This window comes from Micromesistius poutassou, assembly GCF_964030765.1.
Source record: "Micromesistius poutassou genome assembly, chromosome: 11".
NCBI lineage: Eukaryota > Metazoa > Chordata > Actinopteri > Gadiformes > Gadidae > Micromesistius > Micromesistius poutassou.
The window spans coordinates 7,367,183-7,392,598 of record NC_140281.1 but is presented as its reverse complement, the minus strand read 5'-3'; the positions used below and the strand labels follow the sequence as shown (position 1 = coordinate 7,392,598).

At 45.2% G+C, this 25,416-nt stretch overlaps 1 protein-coding gene across 1 annotated transcript in view; it reads left to right on the top strand.

Moving 5' to 3' along the window:
• LOC311355154 (E3 ubiquitin-protein ligase HECW1-like) overlaps positions 1-24,187 on the top strand; it is a gene marked incomplete at both ends in the record, with an annotated part of 58,011 nt that extends 33,824 nt beyond the window's left edge. Inside the window, 17 exons of the mRNA XM_084474879.1 lie at positions 944-1,108; positions 2,631-2,746; positions 3,494-3,679; positions 4,131-4,265; positions 4,880-4,988; positions 5,378-5,474; positions 7,140-7,223; positions 7,692-7,798; positions 12,403-12,517; positions 12,665-12,778; positions 12,945-13,097; positions 13,616-13,714; positions 14,228-14,357; positions 14,836-14,982; positions 15,174-15,288; positions 21,297-21,495; positions 24,076-24,187. Of these exons, the coding sequence (XP_084331005.1) occupies positions 944-1,108; positions 2,631-2,746; positions 3,494-3,679; positions 4,131-4,265; positions 4,880-4,988; positions 5,378-5,474; positions 7,140-7,223; positions 7,692-7,798; positions 12,403-12,517; positions 12,665-12,778; positions 12,945-13,097; positions 13,616-13,714; positions 14,228-14,357; positions 14,836-14,982; positions 15,174-15,288; positions 21,297-21,495; positions 24,076-24,187 (2,183 nt within the window). The remainder of the gene's footprint in view (positions 1-943; positions 1,109-2,630; positions 2,747-3,493; positions 3,680-4,130; positions 4,266-4,879; positions 4,989-5,377; positions 5,475-7,139; positions 7,224-7,691; positions 7,799-12,402; positions 12,518-12,664; positions 12,779-12,944; positions 13,098-13,615; positions 13,715-14,227; positions 14,358-14,835; positions 14,983-15,173; positions 15,289-21,296; positions 21,496-24,075) is intronic.
• Positions 24,188-25,416: the final 1,229 nt, after the last annotated feature.

Genomic DNA, 25,416 nt, shown 5'->3' with positions numbered 1-25,416 from the left:
ATATTCAATGTTTTCATGTATTCATGTGTTCATGTGTTCTGTGCGCCTCCTGTGTGATTGGTCGGGACATGAGACAGTGTCTCTGCGGGTCTCCGGGGTCAGGGTTACGTTTTGTTTTCTGTACAAAACAACATCTCTATAAAACCCAGATTTTAGTTTGGTAAAACAGGGTGATCTCTATGGTTATTTTGATGTGTTCTTTGTGTGGCGTCAGGGTTAGAGTTAGAGGCAAGGCAACTTTATTTATATAGCACTTTTCATACACAAGGCAGACTCAAAGTGCTTCACATATAAACATTGTCATACAATAAAAGAAAATAATAGATAAGTAAAAAGTAAAACAGATAGAAAATAAAAGTAAAGTAAAAAAAAAAATGCATTTTAGAAAGTGAGAAGAGGGGCTCTAGAAGCCTCTAGTGGTCAGGGGGCTCTAGCAGTCTCTGCTCTAGCAGCCTCTAGTGGTCAGGGTTAGGGGGCTCTAGCAGTCCCTAGTGGTCAGGGTTAGGGGGCTCTAGCAGTCCCTAGTGGTCAGGGTTAGGGGGGCTCTAGCAGCCTCTAGTGGTCAGGGCTAGGGGGGCTCTAGCAGCCTCTAGTGGTCAGGGTTAGGGGGGCTCTAGCAGTCCCTAGTGGTCAGGGTTAGGGGGCTCTAGCAGCCTCTAGTGGTCAGGGCTAGGGGGGCTCTAGCGGTCCCTTGTGGCCGACTGTGACGGGGCCTCCTGTTGCCATCCTCCTCTCTTCCTGTTCTCCAGAGCACTTCCTCTGCCTCACGGACATGATACACTTTCACCTCACCCCACTAGGGGTGACTCACATGTTCAGAGGCTTCTAGTTTGCTTCCCCGCCGAGTGACACCGTCTACCCCTGGTCCCCAGATCAGGCTAGCTCCACTAGCCAGACCCCTACTGGTCTACCAGACCTCTGACCCCCCCCCTCTCCCTGACAGACTGGGAGGCCCGTATCGATAGCCACGGCAGAGTGTTCTACGTGGACCACGTCAACCGGACCACCATGTGGCAGAGACCCAGCCAGCCCCCCCAGTGCACCCAGGCCCTCCCCCGCTCCGGCTCCACCCAGCAGATGGAGCAGCTCAACAGAAGGTGTGTGGAGAGTGTCAAATTTAGACCCTTTTGTCTGTTCTGGGCTACTGTAGAAACATGGCGGTGCAACATGGCAGCCTCCGTGGAAGAAGACCCTCTCCCTGTGTAGATATTAAATAATCATTCCAAGGAAAACACAACGGTTCTTATTTTCATTGGATTATACACTCATTCAAACATACTTATGAAAATAATATTCCATTTCTGCCAAGTCTCTTCCGCCAGATGCCACTAAATGCTACACCCTGCAGCTTTAAGGGAGTTTGCCCTAGGCCTTTTATGGGACGAGGGTGATGTCTTGAAACGGGACCTCCAAAGCTCTTAGAGACTGTAACTGTGAACGATGATACAAATACAATAGACTTCACGGCATGTGGTTGGTCCACTGCTCCATAAATTGTCACCTGGCTAGCGAATCAGCAAGGAACACACATCCAACCAATCAAACACAGACATCAGTTCATCAATTAACTCTTATAACACAAACCGGTTGCACACAAAGAACCACGACCGGGACGTCCCCACAGGCAGCTCATGACCCGGGTAGAGTTAGGAGAGAGGAGAGAGAGGCCATCGATAACCAACTCTAGACATGATCCATGACCCAACCTCTCTCCATAGATACCAGAACCACCAGAGAACCATGGAGGAGGGGGAGGAGGAGCAGAGGGAGCAGGGGAGCAGGAGGCTGGAGAGGAGAGGCGGCCCCGAGGATGGAGCCATTTTAACAGCAGCAGCAGGTACAGAGTTACACAAAGCACCACTAAACCATAAGAAATGGGTCACTGAGTGGACTCCAGCAGTGAGTCATTTAGCAGATGTCTCCAAGTGAGTAAAATCAAAAGCTGCTGTCAACTTAGTTTAAGAAATAACAAGTGCAGAGAAGGCATAGGAATAACCAATGCAAGGTGAGTAGAGTGAATATATATTAGATAGGCTTTATATAGTTATATATGTTTAGGTTTTTAGTGGGTAGTGCAAACAGTAGATCACGCATTAAAATAGCTGCCTCTGTAAGAGCCAGGAGACATAGATGTTCACAGGAGTACCATACACTACTCAGGGTATTAGAGTCTTTGAGGTGCTGTAGTTGACATTAAACAGCTATAATTTGAGTGTAATTAAAATATTTGCTGTTCTATATCATCTGTTCTCTCCATCCTCTCTCTACAACGCACACTGTGCATTAGCTACTGAACCGTTAATCTAGCTACTGTGCTTTAACTACTGCACCTTTAATCTAGCTACTGTGCTTTAACTACTGCACCTTTAATCTAGCTACTGTGCTTTAACTACTGCACCTTTAATCTAGCTACTGTGCTTTAACTACTGCACCTTTAATCTAGCTACTGTGCAATAGCTACTGTGCTTTAACTACTGCACCTTTAATCTAGCTAATGTCCATCAGCTACTGCTAATGCTATTGTACATTAGCTACTGCAAATGCCCATGAGTTTGAGGCAGACTTGCCTTGCTCTATATTTTTGGAATATCAGTATAATGTTTTTCTTCCTCTTGTATGATTGGTTCCAGAGCCGAGGAGAAACCACTTACCTGTCAATCACCAGAGCATTAGCCTTCTGCTTCAGTCTCCTGCTGTCAAGTTCATCACCCACCCAGAGTTCTTCACTGTGCTGCACGCCAACTATGTGAGTACTTTCACACACACACACACACACACACACACACACACACACACACACACACACACACACACACACACACTGTGTGTATAGACATGCATCATAATCCTTTGAACTCTGACAGGAACATGAAGGTGTAGACACACACACACAGCATGCGTACACCTCAGTACTCTGGTTCTGTTGAAGCTGGATCTGCCAACGTTCTCAGAGGAACCTCAGGGGTCAGCCTGGGTCAAAGTGAGACGCTGTTGCCTTTCATCTCCAGGCCATCACTTAGCGTGTTGTGAAGTGTTCCAGAGGGTAACTTCTGATGGCCTGTGTGAACAAATCAAAGATACCCATCGGCCACTCTGTTGAAGCAGTGTGAGGTCTTCCATCCTTAGACAGAAGAGAAAGTGCACTATAAATGTAAAGGAAGTGTAACTTGTAATACAAATGGAACTTTGACGTTGAAAAAGATAAGCTACAGATCAGTATGATTTTCCAAAAGGCTGGTTAACACCGTCTCTGAGTGTTCGGTGCTGCTGCCTCACAGCAGAAGGTCCTGGGTTCAAACCCTGAGTTGGTAGGTCCTCTCTGTGGTCTCCTCCGGTCACGCTCGGTTTCCCTCCCACACCAAAGACGTAAATGTTAGCTACTTGTGCCGTGACAGTACAGTGTCATCTAAATCTATGACATATCTTATCAGCTCCGTTGTTCATTGTTAATCCACATGAAGATCAATGGAACGTTCTCCATCTCTGAACCAAGGGGGCGTACCGGACGTTCGCCAACAGCTCCTGCGTGAAGCACATGATCCTGAAGGTCCGGCGCGACGCCAGGAACTTTGAGCGCTACCAACACAACCGCGACCTGGTGGTCTTCCTCAACACGTTCGCAGACCCCCGGCTGGAGCTGCCCCGGGGCTGGGAGATGAAGACGGACCTGCAGGGCAAGGTGAGGGGGGAGGGCAGGGGGAGGGCAAGGTGAGGGGGGAGGGCAGGGGGAGGGCAGGGGGAGGGGGGAGGGAAAGGTGAGGGGGAGGGGACTGGAGCCAACATTAACCCAATAACACACAGGTAGGGCAGCAAACGCAAATGGGACTCATTCCCTGAGGGACATGAGATAATGTAGTACTTTATTAATCTGTTGGGTGTCACAGCAGAAAGTAAGAACAACACAAAGCTACACAACATATGCCTATTCACACAACAAGAGTAGTTCAAACGTAGATGCATCTTACCTGGAACTTAGTTGAATCAACTCATAACTGCAATTTCACTACAATTTCACTCTGACCAAGGCAGGACGTCCACTTTCCGCTGTCCGGTCGTAGTGACGAAAGGTGAAGAAGTCTGTCGTTTTCCTTCAGTATTTATGAGGCTTTTGTCGTCTCTATTCCTTGCAGTCGTTCTTCGTGGACCACAACAGCCGAGCGACGACCTTCATCGACCCGCGGATCTCCCTGCAGAGCGGCCGGCCGCCCGGCCCCTTCTCCAACCGACCCCACCTGCAGCGGCTCCGCAGCTACAGCGCCGGGGAGGTAGGCCCTCCACCCAACACACACCGCTACAGGCCAGGAGGTAGGCCCTCCACCCAACACACACCGCTACAGGCCAGGAGGTAGGCCCTCCACCCAACACACACCGCTACAGGCCAGGAGGTAGGCCCAACACACAGCGCTATAGGCCAGGAGGTAGGCCCTCCACCCAACACACAGCGCTACAGGCCAGGAGGTAGGCCCAACACACAGCGCTACAGGCCAGGAGGTAGGCCCAACACACAGCGCTACAGGCCAGGAGGTAGGCCCTCCACCCACAGACCGCTACAGGCTGGGGAGGTTGGCCCTCCACCCACAGACTGCCCCTCCACCCTCACACAGACCGCCCCTCCAGCCACAGACCGTCCCTCCTCAAAAATACTTAATTATTAATGATAAAATAATGGTCCTTCATATTAACAACATCATTGATTTGAAAAGCCTGAAAGGACATTTGGATAGGATGCCAAACACGGAACAGGAAGTAGGAACAGGAACAGGAACAGGCTGCTGTTCAGACGCAGTGACGGTGACAGTAGCACAGTGCTGGTCATGCTGACTGACGGTGACAGTAGCACAGTGCTGGTCATGCTGACTGACGGTCTGTGTGCCTCCAGGCCTCTGACGTCTCCAGACGTCCCAGGTCGTCTCTGAGGGTGCAGCCCCGCGACAGCATTGTCCCAGCCGGACGGAGCCAGCAGGACGCCCCACCGCTAGCAGCACCCTGTAAGCATGTTGAGTATTAAATACTTTACTATCATAGTACTTATATATCACTCTACATTACTATCATAGTACTTATCTATCACTCTACATTACCGTCATAGTACTTATCCATCACTCTACATTACTATCATAGTACTTATCTATCACTTACTGAACTATTTGGAGACTGAAATGTTTAATGAGCTTGGGATGAGTGGAGTGGGGGAGCCGCTGTCCTCAGCCACAAGGGTTAGTGGGTCGATCGTCTGTCATTTGGGAGTTGGTGTCTGCAATGAGATTTTATCTTTATTTCATCCTGAAATGTAACAGACCTGTACTGTAGTGTGTGTAGTGTGTTCATAGTGTCAGAGAGGGTCACTCTCCTCTCTGTCTTCCTGTCTTCTCCCTAGCCTACAATGACAAGATTGTGGCGTTTCTGTGGCAGCCCAATGTCTTTGACATGTTAGAGGAGAGACAAGCCAGCTTGGCCAGGAACCCTGCACTGAGGTAGTCCCACTGCTGGTCCTCTGGTTCTGCCTCCCACACACTAACACACACTTGCTCACCGGTCCCCTCGTGGCTACATGGAGAAATGGGAAGCAAACCTACCAATACAAATCCTCACATTGGAGATACAAACAATACTGTACCAAGGGTGCACTTAGAAAGTCATGAAAAACTAGCCACTGATGTATGGTTCTGGAGCAGAGCTATTTCTGCCTTGCCTACCAAATGACCAAGGGGACACCATCAAAATCCGAATTATTCAGTCATTATTTAATTATTTAAACCATGTATTCAGTAATTCATAGTTATATGAAGGAAAATGTTTGAATTCAAAATGTAAATATTAAAACTATAGATTTCATTTTGGATGTTGTCTTCATTAAGAATTAGATTTGCTGATCTGTTTTTCCTATTCCTACTTACAATGAGCAAGCACAATGACTAGCTACTGCTCAGTTATATACACAGTGAGGCACTGTCTAGCTACTAGCTCCTAGTTATATACTCAGTGAGTCACTGACTTGCCCTGGTTCTTTGCTGCGTGTCCTCCCCTCTCTCCCCTACCCTCCCTGTCTCACTCCCTGTATCTTCATGAATAAAGCATCAAAATGCAAAAATAAGTTATTACACTGGCCGTATTCTTTTGAGGACAATTCCGGTCTGGCTGATATATCCATGGTTACAGTCTTCTATCCTCACACAGAATCAATATAGTTTGGCAAACATTGACCAATCCTTTGGAAGAGCATTCAGGGTGCGCCTGCAACGAATGTCAACAAGGGCTATATAGCATCTCCGTCTTGTTGAATCAATGTGATCGGTCGGTAGGTTGTGGACCACAATATCACCGTACAAGTACTTTACAAGATGTCTCATCACAAAGACCAAAGTGCTGTTTACTTTTGTTTAGATTGGTGGCAGGCAGGTTTACGATTAAAGAATCATGCTATTGGTAACGAAGGTTTTAGTGAAGCTCGGAGATGGATTACAATTGTGAGATCACCCAGCTCTGTGTTGTCCTTCAAATCCCCTGACTAAATCCATATGTGTATATTTATATTTATAAAACGGGTGGCATAAATCAAGCGATCTGATTGGTTCCCAACTGTTGTATATTGAGCGTATACACACAGCTATGACGCTCAGTTTACAGAGTTCAGTATCACTCCGCGCCTAACTTGAACTGTTGTTTATTTATATATAAAAGCAATAGCATAGTTCACTGAAGCCTAAAAACATGTTGATTGCTGGAGAGGGTGGAAATGTTGTAAAGCAATAGGCACACGGTGAGTGAACTCGATAGAAGGCTAAATTGCCGGCGACCCAAGCTACCGTCTCTAGCCTTCTCTCTGAAGGACGCTACCGTGTGTTGCATAGCAACCGCCGTACACTTTGCAGGCAGTCAGGAGGGACTACTTTTTTGTATTCGTTAAAAAAAATGCTTTTCCGACTTTCTCGCTTTTTCAAAATTGAGGGTGTCTATGACTTTCATTTCGCCATACTTATGTAACCGTTTTATAAAAGCAATAGATCACTTCAGTCAGGCTGTGGTATCACTCGCCGTCCCTCCGCTGCGCGTCGGGACGGACAACGCCCCTTAACTGTGGTATAATGACCGTATACCACAGCCTGTCGTGATCTATTGCTTAAATCTAACTACTGCAGGGAGAAGATCCACTACATCAGAACGGAGGGTTCTCAGGCACTGGAGAAGCTGTCGTGTGATGCAGACCTGGTAATCCTGCTGAGGTAAGGTTCCACTGGAGAACATGAGTCCTACTGAGGTAAAGGTTCTACTGGAGAACATGAGTCCTACTGAGGTAAAGGTTCTAGTGGAGAACATGAGTCCTACTGAGGTAAAGGTTCTAGTGGAGAACATGAGTCCTACTGAGGTAAGGTTCCACTGGAGAACATGAGTCCTACTGAGGTAAAGGTTCTACTGGAGAACATGAGTCCTACTGAGGTAAAGGTTCTAGTGGAGAACATGAGTCCTACTGAGGTAAAGGTTCTAGTGGAGAACATGAGTCCTACTGAGGTAAGGTTCCACTGGAGAACATGAGTCCTACTGAGGTAAAGGTTCTACTGGAGAACATGAGTCCTACTGAGGTAAAGGTTCTAGTGGAGAACATGAGTCCTACTGAGGTAAAGGTTCTAGTGGAGAACATGAGTCCTACTGAGGTAAAGATTCTAAAGAGTTCTTCTGTTGTTTACCTTTAGTTTATTCGAGGAGGAGATCATGTCCTTCGTGGCTCCTCACACCCTCCACACCAGTCGGGGATTCTCCCCTCGCAGCTCCCCCATCGCCTCGCCTCACAACTCTCCTGGTAGGTCTGCTGCGCCCTACTGTATCTTCTACTGTATATCCTACTGTACCCTACTGTATCCTACTTTAAACCAATGTTCATAGCTACCTCTCTTTCATTTCATTATTACACAGGATCAGATGTTATAATCCCTTGTGCCAAAATCCAAGGAAAACACATATTCAGAAGCCCCTGCCCAAACCAACCTTACAAGCACGCTGGCTACCAAACTACCAACCAAAGGTGAAAAACATGAGACAACTAGCCCAACTGACAGCAGTAAATACAAAAGAAATAATAATAATAATAATAATAACAATGTACCTATCCTATCCTATGGCTATCACAGCCTAAAGACAGCAATGCCACCTTCAACAGACCCAGGCTCCGTTTAAGTGCAAGCTCCAGGTAGTGACAATGCCCCCCTGACCAAACCAACCGTATAAGCATGCTGGCTACTAAGCTACCAACCAAAGGTGAAAAACACGAGACAACTAGCCCAACTAACAGCAGTAAATACAGCAGTATGCAGTAAGCAGAATATCATTGGGGTTATCAAGTGGGCACCCTCTTTCACAGATGTTTCGTTAAGTTAGGCCCACGACACCTCCTGAGGGCTTAACAATGAAACCAGCGTCCTGGAGTCACCCCCCTCAATGCTGCCACCACATTGCCACATTTAATGCATCTAAACACTCTTTCCTGCATCGTACCCCTAGCCCTACCCCTAACCCTGACCAAACAAACACGTTAGCACAATAGCACACATTAGCACATCTGGCTTACCTTAGCTTGGTAACCCCAGGAAGTATGTTTTCTCCTTATCCACAGCCATTCACTTGCTCGTTCTGCTGCCACAGACATGTTACTAACTGCCTGCCTCAGACTTCGTCCACAAATACCCAGTTCAGTCAGCAAGCTAATAGCAGATCTAGCCACGAACCCCCGCGCACCGATCTCAATAGGCCTTAGTCGCGTACTCCAGCCTCGCTGTGCTGCCTCTCCAGCCATCTCAGCATACTTCGCTTTCTTAAGCTCATTGGCTACTTCAACTCTGTCTTCCCAAGGAACTGTAAGCTCAATAAAATAAACAATCTTCTCTGAGTCTGACCACAATAGCATATCTGGTCTTAGCCGAGTGCTAACAATGTGTGGAGGCACAACAACCTGCTGAATAAGGTCCGCCTTCAATTCCCAGGCTCCTCCATTACTTAGCTGCCCGACTCTATGCCTGCCTCTACATGGTCTAGCCTTTTCCCCCTGACACACAAAGTTAATTTGCCTACCCTCTTTACTAGCGGCTGCTGAATTAGCTTCTCTCCTTTTATCATCAACAGCCTCTGCCAAACATTTCAATACCTGATTATGACGCCACGTATAGCGCCCCTGGGAGAGACTTACCTTGCACCCTGATAGGATATGGCGGAGGCTGCACACACGGAAACATAGTGTGCATGTCTCATCCTCACCAAACCACTGATTTAAGTTCTGGGGAGATGGGAGAACATCATAAGTGGCACCTATCATAAATCTGATCCTGCTAGCCTCCATGCTCCATGTTTAGCCTCCACTGCCCTTGTTTAGCCTGCGACACTGCCTTAGTACATCTTACAATCTCCCCCTGTCTATGTATTCCCTCCACTACCATTTTCCTCCTTTCTCCTGCAGAAGCCTTACCCCATGAGGGTTTACCTACGTCCCTCCCTAAGCCCCCCCGCCCATGCTGAACATGGCCCATGATATCCCTATGCCTAAGTGCCGATTGAGCTTGCTGGACCGCTTGTTTTGGTTTCCATTTCCTCCCTGCTTTAACTGTGGGTGCAGCCCTCCTCACCACTGGGTCCTTGGACTGAGGAAGAGTCATTTCCAGTCTAACCTTAGCACATTTAAATTATTCTGTCAGATTAGATATGGGCAACTCTACAATGCCCTTCCCATACAAGGCTACGCTGCTTAGGCAGCGTGGGACTCCGAGCCACTTTCTGACAAAAGAGTTGATCATTTTTTCCATCCGTTCTACCTTTGACAGAGGAACTTCATACACTGTCAATGGCCACATTAGCCGGGGCAATAGACCAAACTGCAGACACCACAACTTAAGCTTACTTGGCAGCCCTGACTTGTCTATCTTTGCAATACCTTGTCTAGTTTCCTGTCTCAATCCTTCAACCTGTGCCTTATCGCTAAGGCTTGCATCATACCACCTTCCCAGACTCTTCACTGGCTTCTCCAGAAATGTAGGCATCACCTCTTCATTTATAGCAAACTTCTTATCTACTACCTTCCCTTTAACGATTGAGAGACTCCTAGACTTACTTGGCTTCACCTTCATTCTAGCCCATTGCAGATTGCTATTTAACTTATCCAGCAACCTGCTGGTGCACGGAGTGGTTATGTCGTCCATAAAAGCCCTAATTGGGGGGAGGCGTGGCCCTCCCTGCAACTTCTCCCCACCCACTTAGAGGCCCTGATAATGACCTCCATCGCCATTGTGAAGGCGAGTGGGGAGATTGTACATCCCGCCATAATTCCTATCTCGCTGTTGCCACCCTGTGGTGTACTCTGCCGTATTAAAACAAAGTTGAATATCCAGAAAATAAGCTTTAACTAGGCTTTTAATGCTACCTGGGATTCTAAAGTAATCAAAGGCCTCCCATAACAGACTATGTGGTACTGACCCTAAGGCATTAGCCAAATCCAGAAATACAACATGCAGGTCTCTCCTCTCGCGCTTCGCTAACTGAATTTGGTGCCAAATCATACTGGTATGCTCTAAGCATCCAGAGAAACCAGGGATTCCAGCTTTCTGAACTGTGGTATCAATTAGTCTATTCTTTTCAAGTTAACTTGTCAATCTCCGAGCCACAACACTGAAGAAGACATTCCCTTCAACATTCAGTAGACTAATTGGTCTAAACTGATTAATCTCCACTGAGTCCCTCTCTTTGGGAATAAATATTCCCCCAGCCCTACGCCACGCCTTGGGAATACTCTGCTTTTTCCAAACTATTCTCATTAGCTTCCATAGAAATCTTAAAACACCTGGTGTGCTCTTATATAATCGGTAGGGCACTCCATTAGGTCCCGGGGCTGAAGAGGCCTTTGCATGTTTTATTACTTCTTGTACCTCTTTCCACCTTGGTGGGCTATTGTCACACTGACTACTTAATTCACCAATAGGTGGGATATCTGCGGGAAGCACCATCTCTCTGAACCTCTCCCCATCTTTATGCACTCCCTCCAAGTACTCAGTCATCTTCCACCCCTGCTCTCGCTGACTCTAGGGGTATTTTTCCATTATATAGTTTAGTAGCTTGGTAGGGTGTAACCCATAGCTTAATAAAGCCTGGGCTACTCCCACAATGGGCTGCTAACCCATTGCGGCCCCGGCAGGGTCTATTTCCTCCTGTCAGCCGTCTTTCTGTGCTGTCACAAGGTCTTTCCCTAGCTGCCAGCTGCCCTATTCACAGTCACTAGCCTAAGCTAGCTTCAGTATTTCATTAATACACAGGATCAGATGTTATAATCCCTTGTGCCAAAATCCAAGGAAAACATAAATTCAGAGGCCCCTGTCCAAACCAACCTTACAAGCACGCTGGCTACCAAACTACCAACCAAAGGTGAAAAACACGAGACAACTAGCCCAACTGACAGTAGTAAATACAAAAAAAAAAAATAATAATAATAATAACAATGTATCTATCCTATCCTATGGCTATCACAGCCTAAAGACAGCAATGCCACCTTCAACAGACCCAGGCTCCGTTTAAGTGCAAGCTCCAGCTCCTGACCAAACCAACCTTATAAGCACACTGGCTACTAAGCTACCAACCAAAGGTGAAAAACACGAGACAACTAGCCCAACTAACAGCAGTAAATACAGCAGTATGCAGTAAGCAGAATATCATTGGGGTTATCAAGTAGGCACCCTCTTTCACAGATGTTTCGTTAAGTTAGGCCCACGACACCTCCTGAACGCTTAACAATGAAACCAGCGTCCTGGATTCACCCCCCTCAATGCTGCCACCACATTGCCACATTTAATGCATCTAAACACTCTCTCTTATCTCTGGTGAAGGGTTAATGTGTCCATCTTTATGTTCATGTGTCCATCTCCATGTTCATGTGTCCAACTGTTATGTCTCCATCTCTATGTTAATATCTCCATCTCTATGTTCATGTGTCCAACTGTTATGTTTGTGAAGTAGAGCACAGCTTACTTGCTCATATTTATATATATTATCATAAATATCTCCATCCAGTAATGACCCCATTATAAATATATACACACACACACACACACACGCACACACTTCCCCATACCACTTTATCAGAGTTCTATCAAAGGAAGGAGGTTTCTTGTCTGGCTGCTCTCTCCCTTTGTGCTTCTCATTATTCTCCTTTAAACTCTTCCTTGTCAAACCGTGACCTGGAAAAGCCTTTCTCTGCTCGTATTAATATCTGTGTACACAGCAGGCCCTGAATAACGTCTTTGAGACCTCAGCAGCCTTCTTCAAGAATGTGGGGAAAAGGAAAGATGCAAGCAAACAACACAATTAATCCAGAGGGACAACAAATTGTGTGTGTGTGTGCGTGTGTGTCCGTGTGCGTGTCCATGTGTGCAGGCCTACAGAGGGCCCCAGCTCCGGCTCCGTATCGTCGAGACTTTGAAGCCAAACTACGAAACTTCTCGAGGAAGCTGGAGGCCAAAGGCTATGGCCAGGGGCCAGGCAAGATGAAGTGAGTCTCTTGATCTCTGATCACTACCAAGGAGAACACACACATAGCTTCACTTGTACACATAGTTGACTGTTGAGAAGAAGAAGAGTGAGAGTTGAGAAGTAAAGCAGTTGAGAAGCAGCGTGATGAAGGTCTGGTCTTCTCTAGGTTGTTGGTCAGGAGGGACCATCTCCTGGAGGGGACCTTCGACCAGGTCATGGCGTTCTCCCGCAAAGAGCTGCAGAAGAACAAGCTCTACGTCAGCTTCCTGGGCGAGGAGGGGTATGTCCACGCTTTGACCTTTCACTTCACAAACAACCCTGGACTATTGACAGTATCACAGTAGTCACCACACACATATGTTGTGGTGGTGACTTCCGGTTGTGGTGTTGACTTCCAGTTGCGGTGTTGACTTCCTGTTGTGGTGTTGACTTCCTGCTGTGTTTAGGTTGGACTACAGTGGCCCCTCCAGAGAGTTCTTCTTCCTGCTGTCCCAGGAGCTCTTCAACCCATACTATGGCCTGTTTGAATACTCCGCCAACGACACCTACACCCTTCAGATCAACCCTATGTCCGCGCTGGTGGAGAACCACCTACAATGGTGAGGAGACCCTCTAGCTGCTGTGAGGCCTACAGACCTCACAACCATCACAGTCTGAGGCACCGGGGAGTTAATGGTTAAAAGTGTATTTTATAATACATCTGATTCATATAGTGCTTTTCCCAATGCTCAAAGATGCTTCACAATAGCAGCTTAATCATACAAATCAAAATGAAAACAAAACAAAAACAAACAAACAAAACAGAAAGTTTAAAGGTTAAAAGCTAGTGAAAAGGTGTGTTTTGAGGGCTGTTTTGGATTTATGGATTCTTTTGAGTCCAGTTGTTGAATGTATTTTATGCACTCTTTAAAGTCATGTTTTATTTTATTGTAAGACATGTTTTTATGCGAAGCACATTGAGTCTGCCTTGTGTATGAAATGTGCTATATGAATAAAGTTGACTTGACTTGACACACACACACAAACATGCACACACAAATGCAAAGACTTCCAAATAGGATGGTTAGAATCCATTTCTGATTTGTGTGTGTGTGTGTGTGTGCTTGCGTGTGTGCAGGTTCCGTTTCAGTGGGCGTATCCTGGGTCTGGGCCTCATCCACCACTACCTGCTGGACGTCTTCTTCACCAGGCCCTTCTACAAAGCTCTCCTTAGACTGTGAGGAACAGAGTCATAGGATTGGTCTTCCAACAGCTGCCTGAACCAATGCTGTTTGTGATGTCCTTGAGAAACAGTTTTTCTAATTATGATCAGAACAGGACCACAACTGAGTTTAATTTTAACAACTTTAACGTGGTCAGGCCGGGGACACAGGTCTGGCCTAGGATGAAAACCTCCAGGGAAAGATTGTGCTCAAGTAAGTCAGTAAGGGCGCTTTCACACCTGAGGCATTTGGTCCGTTTGAATCCAAACACTGGAGCGTTCCCCCGATATTGTCGCGCTTCATGGGGTCTTAGGTCTCGTTCCCCTCCAAGTGAACTCTGCTTCGGTTCATTTCACGTGTTCCAACCCAACTACAAGCTAACCAAAACACAATGCATTGTGGGTTGGAAATAATATACATATTCAGCTTTGTGAACTTTTGCTGGATTCAAATTATTGTTATTATATATCTGATCTCAGAGCTACAGATCTCTCTGACCTCTGACCTCTTATATATCTGATCCTCAGAGCTACAGACCTCTCTGACCTTGAGTACCTAGACGAAGAGTTCCATCAGTCCCTGCAGTGGATGAAGGACAACACCATCACTGACATCCTGGACCTCACCTTCACCGTCAATGAAGAGGTCTTTGGACAGGTTTGTGTTTGTATGTGTGTGTGTGTGTTAGATTCAACAAGTGATCACTTGGCTGGAGGAAGGCATGCTGAGAACGGGATTATGGTTGTAGCCGTACGAGGCAGCTCCTACAGTAGAAGTCATTAAGTGCGTATATCAGGGGCTGTGGGTTCGATTAGAGAGCAGAAGAGGGCAGCAACCCAAAGAGAAAGCCCCCCAAAGAGAAGGCGTTTCTCCACCATGTTGCGTCTCTGCACCTGTGATTGACAGGCAAGGTGGAATCCCCTGACCAATCAGGGAGCATTGGCCCTGATTGATCAGACGTGAGCTGGGCGTGGTCTTAATTCAGGTCTCAGGTCAGCACAAAACGCGTTCTCACCTTTCTTCATCACTAGGCTGTGGACAGAATCTCAAACTAGTTGCACTCAAATGATAGCTCTTATGTCTTTACCTTTTATAAAGAATACTTTTGTCCTTCCGTCACATTCCTGTCACCAAGGTGACGGAGCGGGAGCTAAAGTCGGGCGGCGGCCACCTTCAGGTGACGGAGAAGAACAAGAAGGACTACATCGAGCGCATGGTGCGGTGGCGGGCGGAGAGAGGGGTGGGGCAGCAGAACGAGGCGCTGGTCCGGGGCTTCTACGAGGTGCACACACAAACATACGCATACACATACACACTGTAAAACATAATCACACACACAGGCAAAGAAGCACACATACTGCACGTCCTTCATTTTGCGTGTCCCGTCTCTCTGTCTGTCCCGTCTCTCTGTCTGTCCGTCTCTATCTCTGTCCTGTCTGTCTCGTCCGTCTGTCCGCCTGCTTGTCCTGCCAGGTGGTGGACTCCCGGCTGGTGTCTGTGTTCGATGCCAGGGAGCTGGAGCTGGTGATCGCCGGCACAGCAGAGATTGACCTGAGTGACTGGAGGAGCCACACGGAGTACAGAGGAGGTAGGGGAGCCATTTGGCTAGGCTAGCTTAGCCCTACCCCCCTCCACACTCACATGGTGGAGCCATTAGGCTAGGTTAGCTTAGCCCTACCCCCCTCCACACTGACTGCAGTTACATGGTCGGACCAGATCGACTTATCATGGATTAAGCCATATAACGATGTTGCCACTCGACGGGGGGGCTGTCACTTGTCTGAGTATACCGTAATTTTCAGACTATAAGCCGCGCCTTTTTTCCCATTTTTTGACCCTGCGGCTTATATAACGGTGCGGCTAATCTATGAATTTTTACAGCTAACGGCCACTAGGGGACCTCCTAAATCTATGGATTTTACAGGTTAAGCCCAGTTCAGACCAAAGATTCACGCAACTGCTTGCAACTCGCAACTCCTTGCGACTCCTTGCGACGAGACATTCTAAAAACTGGGCAGTGCACTGCTGCACCGGGCGGCGATGGCAGGTGGTTTCCCTAGCAACTGTGAACGCTCTGGCACAGCTGAGAGCCGCATCAGCATCACTTCTATCCTGCTAAAAAGTAACCTAACTTAGGTTTGCGATTAGTTTTATTTTGGTTGAGAGTAGGCTAGAGTTGCTGTGTTTCACCATTCTCCACTACTTCTGCATTGTAGTAATTTGCTGAAGCTTAGTTTGTTTAGATCCCGCTAGTTGGATACATTGCATTCTTTCGTAGTGGCGACTTCTCGACTGCAAGGGAAGCTCGGCTTCACCTAAAATTTCGAAAATGAAATGGTCAGATATATACTGTTGTGTTAACATTTCATTGATTAAAAATGAGTTAGAACACGTCCATCTCGAAGACGAGTTCGTTCAGTATCAGCTGCTTATCGCAGGTCGACTGACTCGATTTCCTTCTCATACACTTACGTGTTTAATTTGCGTGTGTTTAGACAGATGGGCGCGCACACACACGCGCACCAAGCATCACCCGCATTCATTCATTCAAAACTATATTTTCTCACGATCAAATACTCATCAATCTTAAAAGTAATGGGCTTGTACACGATGTCTGGGTCAAGAACATATGTGTTTGCTGTAGACTACAGTGTTTGCAGATGCATTGATTTAAAAGTACAACTCACCGCTGTATCAGCTGTTCTTTCCCAAATAATTTAACCAATCATTTACCCTAAAACTATATTTTGTTTTGGAAGCCTGGAATATACTTTGCTCGAATGTATTATTGTTATTATTATTATTTTAACGCATGGCATAGCCTACTATACTTCATTCATGTTCATTCATGCAGCCCTATGGAAAAAAATGTTTCCACAATCCACACGCTATTTCTATGCAATAGCACCAAGTATCATTTGCGCTGGAACACGCCCCTGCTTTTCGCCGACACGCCTCTCCAGGCGCAAGTGTAGTGGTGCCTGGTTGCTGCGGGGGAAAATCAGCTTTGTGCCGGGTGCAAACTAGCAACGACACATGCGTCAGTGTAGAAAGTCAATTGCGCCGAGCGCAAGATAGGGCCCTTCTTATGTTTGGCGCACATGCCTAATTTGCATACGCGCACAGAACTGTCGGAAGTGGAGCATGTCGGACTGGCAGCATGTAATCATAACAACAGCTAACGTGTAACGGTAACGGTGGTCCCGTTAAAATAATGTAAATGAATCAGCTCAAGCCTAACATTATCTACAATCGTTGTTCTGGAACCAAAGATAAGAATCTACAACTTGTAGGCCTATTTAATAAGCCTAAATTGTTTTGTGCTGTGTCCTGATTGGCTGAAGAGAAATAGCCACATCGTTGCGTTCTAAAACTGGACCTGGCGATGTTCAATCTTCGGCGACTCCTTGCAACTCCTTGCAACGGCATCAGCCACCTTGCGACGACCAGTTCACACTGCTGCAACTTTTCCCCTGCGACGTTCTAAAACAGTCTCGTTGCAAGTCGTTGCATCGCGAATCTTTGGTCTGAACTGGGCTTTACATATGGTAATTAAACATTAAAACACCTGCGGCTTATAGTCCAGTGCGGCTTATATATGTACACATCATTCAATTTAGCTGCTGCGGCTTATATTCAAGTGTGCCTTATAGTCCGGAAATTACGGTACGTACATCGATCAGATTGGAATAATGGTCGGAGACCTGGCTGACTCCGCTGTGCTAGGTGGCGCTGTAGTCCTTTCAACAAGAGGTACTAAAGACACTTCCGGTTTACGGCAACGTAAAAGCAACAACAAACTATCTGGCGGCACCTGTCACTCAGGTGTGTTTTGGTTTGACCGCAGACAGCAACGGAGGCAGGATGGGCAGAACTCGCTCATCATCATCGCGATCATGTTAAATGTTGCTGCAGTGATGCATCATATATTCCGTTGCATCCACAACATCCGCATCAATCGATGAAAGATTGGAGCATGAGTTACAGACAAATAGAAGAAACGACGAATAAGAAAGGCGTCACGAATGACTGTGTTACCGGAGGAAGAGAGCGTCTTTTTTGGCTTCATTTCACATCTAACAAACACTGGGACAAATGTAGTTTATTTCTGTGTTTAACTGAGAAAACAGGGAGTGGAAGGACGGGACCATATAATGTTCAGCTAACTGTTGTCAATAATAAGTGTTACGAGAGTTAGCGCATGTGTGTGTGTGAGAATGGCAGTGTGTGTGTGTGTGTTAGTGGACGAGCGAGGAGAGCGAGCGGTAGCGTGTGTCATTTTAGTGAAGTAATGAACGAGTCCGCTTTATTCCGACCATATTCAAACCTATAAGCAGACCCACTGCTGTTACCCCCGAGAGAATGTTCCTCTTGTGCTCCTCGACTACGGTTTGGGAGCCGACCGCAGGAAAGGTGTAACATAATAATAAAAAAACATTTTCTATATACGTGTGCAGCTGTGAACTCATGTATTGTAATTTATTGTATGATGCGTACTTTGAGGGTTACGATAAGACCGATCATTTAGCGTTCACCACGAATGACTCTGAAAAGCAGTGCCACATTCAAATATTTTTTAAAGCATTCAGCGAACAAAAGGCAATAGGCTGATTATCGATTAGGGTGTGGGTGCCACTTAATGACATGCAAACGTAGACCGAAGCGTCATCAACACAACTGGTGTGAAATGCCGACATCCTACTGCTCATTTACATATAAGGTAATTAGCATTTCCTCCGGAGAACATACTACCTCAGGGGTAGTATTTTTTCAGGAGGTCAAACGTCAGGATATATATATATATATATATTTTGTATCCTCAATATGTCCTGAGTAAGGAAAAAAAAGCCCTGAAAAATCCCATTAGGGGAAAGTTTAGAAAAAGACCCAAATATATCCTATTCATTCGCCTTTATTTTTCTCATGTGAATATGGTACATTTTTTAACCTTTAGATATCACCATCAAAATTACTGAGTTGATTACTTACATCAAGACAAACAAAAAAAATGTGTTACAAGTTTTTTGAAATTGTTTAACATGGGCAAAAGGTGCATAATCTAATTACATACAGTATGTGCATAAATAACACAACAGATAAACATTTGGTATAGCCAGGTGAAAATGTATTGTTGACATCTTACAGTACAAGTTTTGAATGGAACCCATTTAGGCTACCCATGAGCATTAATACATAGAGGCAGGAAGAAGTACTTTAAACCAGCCTAATTATTATTGCAGAGATGGGGTTTGGGGCTAGGTCCGTGGGACTGTTTCTGGGGGATTAGTCTGAGGGAAGAACAGGAGACAAGGGTAAGGGGAATGCAGAAGACAAAAGGTAGGTAAAATAAAAAGTGGCTGGATCAAACAACCTTTCTTACCTGTGACAGTTGATTTAAAGTTGAGTGGACCTTGAATGAATGACTGAATCTCTGCCCCTTATGGTGACATTTGTTTGCCTTTATAGTATTTTACTGTAAGATGTCAAGACATTTCCACCTGGCTAACCCAATGTTTAGATCTGTTGTGGTATTTATGCAAATTAGTACTTACATAATTACATTATGCACCGTTTGCCCATGTTAAAAAACAATTTCCAAAAACTTGTAATATATTTTTTGTTGGTCTTGATGTAAGTAATAAACTTTTACCCTATTCACATGAGAAAAAGAATGAATAGGCGTATGAGTATGAGTATGAGTAGGATATATTTGGGTCTTTTTCGAAACTTTATCCTAATGGGATTCTTCTGGGCTTTCTTTTCCTTACTAAGGACATATTCTGTTGCAATTTGTTCTAGGTTGACCCCCATTTTGGCTTAAAATGACTGGACTATAACATCAGCTAGGGGCTAACATCAGCTAGGGCTAACATCAGCTCAGGGAACTTTCTTAGTGAAGGAAACTACAGATGGCCTATAAAGGCCATCGCCTCCTTTTCTTCATCTACCTTTTCGTTGCTCCGCTGAACATCAGATGTGGAGCGAGAATTCATTCCTTTTTTCCTGCGGCAGTAAAGAAGGGAGGCATCTGAAGTGAGATGTTTTATTAAGGGGAAGGGGAATTATTAATGACTATCTCAGTAGTCAAATATATATGCAGAGAGCTCTCTCCAAATAGCCTCTCTGTCTCTTAGGGCATATTCACACCTGCCTTGTTTAATTCGAACCAAACCAAAAAAGGTGCAGACCTTTTGGGCTGGTGTGAATACAAACGATCAAACTCTGGTGCGGACCAAACAGTCGGACGAGACCCAGCCAGAGAGGTGGTCTCGGTTCGCTTCCAAACTAACCCTGGTGCGGTTCGCTTGAGATGCGACCGCACCTTGGTCCGATCCAGTTCTAAATGCATCCGCTCAGTTGCTCGCATTATAGGAATTATTGTTTTTGTTTTGTGTTGTTTGATATTTGGGTCTAATATCCAATAGACATTCCGTCTCCTCTGCTCCATGTTGAGCCACGACTCATTTTCACCCAACGGTCCAACAAAATCACGTAAAAAGTATGCTTGAAAACACACAAAAATGCTGATGCATTTAACACATTCAGCACCAGGATAAGGGAGGAGTTGGACCGGTCCGCAGATCAATGTATCTCACGCTGGATATTCATGATTGTTTACTTTCACCAGCTTTTCCCCCCCTTTTTTTATTTAACGCTTTACCCCGCCCAGACCTTTTTGTCCAATGATTGAACAATCTTTACACACATGTGGGTTTGTTGTCAAATTCTGGGACTGTTGAGAAAATTGCAATGTGAAAAGGAACCGCACCAAACCAAAAAATAAACATTGTATTTTGGTCCGGACCAAAGAGAGAGTGAACTAAATAACTTTCCTGGTGTGAATACGCCCTTAGTTGTCTCTACAGAAAGAAGTTTGGAGCAGAGAACCCTCATCTCATGGTGGAGACCTAGGATTAGAGGCACCCATTCTGTAGCGTTATGCTATTTTAGTTTACTTTTAGTACTTAGTATTTTAGTACTTTTCCCTCCCCCCAGTTACCATGACAGCCACGTAGTGATGCTGGTCCTCTCTCCCCCAGGTTACCATGACAGCCACGTAGTGATGCTGGTCCTCTCTCCCCCAGGTTACCATGACAGCCACGTAGTGATGCTGGTTCTCCCTCCATGTTACCATGACAGCCACGTAGTGATGCTGGTCCTCTCTCCCCCAGGTTACCATGACAGCCACGTAGTGATGCTGGTTCTCCCTCCATGTTACCATGACAGCCACGTAGTGATGCTGGTCCTCTCTCCCCCAGGTTACCATGACAGCCACGTAGTGATGCTGGTTCTCCCTCCATGTTACCATGACAGCCACGTAGTGATGCTGTCTCTCCCTCTAGGTTACCATGACAGCCACGTAGTGATGCTGTCTCTCCCTCTAGGTTACCATGACAGCCACGTAGTGATGCTGGTTCTCCCTCTAGGTTACCATGACAGCCACGTAGTGATGCTGTCTCTCCCTCTAGGTTACCATGACAGCCACGTAGTGATGCTGTCTCTCCCTCTAGGTTACCATGACAGCCACGTAGTGATGCTGGTTCTCCCTCTAGGTTACCATGACAGCCACGTAGTGATGCTGTCTCTCCCCCCCAGGTTACCATGACAGCCATGTGGTGATGCGCTGGTTCTGGACGGCGGTGGAGTGCTTCAACAATGAGCAGCGCCTGCGCTTGCTGCAGTTCGTCACCGGGACGTCCAGCGTGCCGTACGAGGGCTTCTCGTCCCTCAGGGGCTCCAGTGGCCTGCGGCGCTTCTGCATCGAGAAGTGGGGCAAGGTCACCTCGCTGCCCAGGTAGGACAGGTCCAACAAATGACTCCCCAGCACACACAACAAAGTCAAAATGTGCTTTGGCTGTTGGGCCTAAAAAAAATTTTGGTTCCGGTTTCTGAACGACCCTGTCAATTTATGTGCAACCCAAATTATTTTATGAGCTTGGGGAAGAAATAATTAAATGAAAAATAATTAAAATACACAAATAACAATTTTGAGGAAAACTATAATTAAGTTTTGGTACAGCACCTCCTCATCCTGTACAGGGGTGAGCGCATTCTCTCTTTTTAAAAATGAAAACGAGTCAAGCAGTGCACTTCATTCGTGTCAGAAGCCGGCAAAGTGGACTGAGCTGATCAGTGGCATCGTATCTTTATTTCAGTTCAGATATTTAGCACTTGTGCCCCAGAGCCAATCGCTGATTACTGCAGGATAATAATATTGCGTTTATAAGTTTGTTACAAACAACGTTGACAAACTGTCAACGTCGCAACCAGGTCGATATGTGCAGAGGAGTAAATGAGGGCCCCTCCCCAAGTGGCACAGCCCAGGTGGGCCTTGAACTGTGATTGGTCAGAAAGACGTTATATTTAAGCAATAGATCACGAGAGGCTGTTGTAGGTTCTCATTATACCACAGCGACCCCCTTAACTGTGGTATAATGACCACATTTCACTGACTGAAGTGATCTATTTCTTTTATAAAACGGTTACGTAAGTATGGTGAAATGAAAGTCATAGACACCCTCAATTTTGAAAAAGCGCAAAAGTTGGAAAAGCATTTTTTTTTTACGAATACAAAAAAGTAGTCCCTCCTGGCTGCCAGCAAAGTGTACGGCGGTTGCTATGCAACACACTGTAGCGTCCTTCAGAGAGAAGGCTAGAGACGGTAGTTCGGTTCGCCGGCAAATTTAGCCTACTATCGAGTTCACTCACTGTGTGCCTATTGCTTTACAACATTTCCACCCTCTCCAGCAATCAACATATTTTTAGGCTTCAGTGAACTATGCTATTGCTTTTATATATAAATAAACAACAGTTCAAGTTAGGCGCGGAGTGATACTGAACTCTGTAAACTGAACGGGCGTCATAGCTGTATGTATACGCTCAATATACAACAGTTGGGAACCAATCAGATCGCTTGATTTAAGCCACCCATTTTATGAATAGGGGTAAAACATTGCTGGAGTTATCCTATTCTAAATAGATCTAAAAATTATAATTTATGGAAGCCCATTCCCTCCAGTAAAAAAAAAAAAAGGTGAAAAGATGAAAAAAATCCCCATTGTAAGTCATTATGAGATAATAAAGTCGAAATTATGAGATAAAAAGTCATAATTATGAGAAAAAAAGTCGAAATGATGAGTCATAATGAGATAAAAAGTCATAATGATGAGATAAAAAGTCGAAATGATGAGATAAAAAGTCATAATAATGAGATTAAAAGTCATAATTATGAGATAGAAAGTATGTCACCATCATCGCTGGCATCCCGAACCATGCAAAAGACAAGCAATCCTGAATAAGGTAAGAATTACAGCTATGGTTACTTTTGTTAAAGTCTTTCAATAAGTACACCGTTACAACTAAACAAATTAGATCTCTGTTCGTGTAGTCAAAGCTACACGAATAGAGATCTAATTTGTTTAATTTAAGCATGGTTGGGGATGACAGCGATGATGGTGACGATGAAGGGACCTTTTAAAACAGAGCTACTGGAGAGCATGCACACTTTACTTTTTATCTCATTATGACTTTTTATCTCATTATGACTTTTTATCTCATAATTATTTATTTTTTATCTCATTCTTTCGACTTTATTATCTCATAATTATGACTTTATGACACTAATTTCGACTTTATCTTTTCATCTTTTTTTTTTACTGGCGGGAAAGGGCTTCCATAATAATGATTATATGTAATAATATGAAAAAATATGTGGCTATCATAAGATATTTTTCATATCATTACATATCATACTATCATGATCATTTTAAATATAAAATAATAATAAAATATATTTTGTTCATATAAAAATGTGTGTGTGTAACATGCTGGGACACACAAGCTGGTACATGTAGTACATGTAGTACATATATGCTATTTCATGAATAAGAGTATCCATCGCTGCTGTAAAGGAAAAAGAATGATAAAGTACATTTCCTACCTACCTCACTGCCACTGGAAAAATAAAATAAAACAAATTCCCTACCTACCTAGACTGGGTGTCCCCAGCACGTTCTGCCGGTGATTTGAATTCACTCTGCAGAAGGACACAATAATGACAGGGAAGCAACGGCAAGCAGCCAATTGCGTACTGAGTCAGTTGAACTAGGCCCGTTGATCACGCCACTTGTGCTGAAGAAAATGACAGCAGCCTCCCCAGACCAAAGTGCAATCTACAATTGAGCTTGGTCTGGCAATAGCCAGGCTACTACCTACCCATGACTTCAACTGACAACCAACAGGAACCAAACTTTTTTTTTTTTAGGCCTTGTTAGATTCTTGCTCACGTCTTCCTCCTCCAAGATGTGTTTGTGTTTTAAGGGCTCACTTATCTTAAAGTCTTGCTCACGTCGTCCTCCTCCACGATGTGTTTCAGGGCTCACACGTGTTTCAACCGCCTGGACCTCCCCCCGTACCCCTCGTTCACCATGCTGCACGACAAGCTGCTGACTGCCGTGGAGGAGACCAGCACCTTCGGCCTGGAGTGACCCTCACCCTGGGACTGGTACTTGTTCAGTACCAGTACTGGGTCAGGGAGTGAACCTCACCCTGCTACTGGTTCAGGACCAGTACTGGTTCAGGGAGTGAACCCCTCACCCTGCTACTGGTTCAGTCCCAGTACCAGTACTGGTTCAGGGAGTCCCTCTCACCCTGGACCCCATAGAGATCTCAGTCCTGGTTCAGGGCGTCTTTCGGACCTATGAACATATCCGAACACGGTTGTCTTTTGATATTTGATATTCATATGCGGCATAACCAAGGAATCCGTCTCCTATTCTGCTGCATGCACTGAAGTCTCATCTCCATTGTTATCGTTATGCTCCATAATCATGAGCAATCATTATCATCTCCATATTCAAGGACTGTAAAGAACAAATGGGACAGAAGAACAATGTCAGCAAAACACGAATATAAAAGCAAAATGTGAAAGCGAGCAATAACTAATAACTCATTGAACATACTCCTATCAAATGTCATAAAAAGTTAAGTCAAATGCTAGCAACAGGCGCCCAATCATCTCATCTTGGAAAGATATCCCAGTTGAGAGACAGAAGGAAAAGGTCAGTAGACTGAGAGCCGACCCTCTGTGCCTTCCAAAGACATGGCACAACGACAACAACAAGACTATTCGTAGCTTCATCTCTGAGGAGACTGAGGCTGCTTCAGCTGAATCTACATGAGGAGACTGAGGCTGCTTCAGCTGAGTCTACAAGGGAAACTGACTTAAGAAACAAAGGCAATAGCAAGGCACTCAATAGACTGTAAATCTGAAGAGGCTTTCAGGATAACCCCTTTATTAATTTATATATTATTTATTTATATTTATATATGTATGATTAAAGAATATATAATGACAACATATTGAAACAATTGTCAAACAAAACATTTGATTAGCCATCAAATGAACATTTAATTGTAATGTTTTGATGTGTGAATGTGCTCTTCCAGGTGGTGATCTAGAACAATAGATTTGAAAGAGCCCCTTCTTGGTTTCTTAAGACTTGGATATATGACATGTGTTCTAAAGGGAGCAGTGTTCTTGGTTTGGCGTGGACCACTACACTGTCCAGGGTCTCCACCTCAACCTGGGGTCCATCTCATCCTGTGAATGATCCTGTACATCTGGATTTAGGTTTCCTCTGGACCTGATAGTTCATCTCTGATATGATCCATCAATGCTTTAATTAATATCAAGGCATTCATTGGTGCGTCGGTT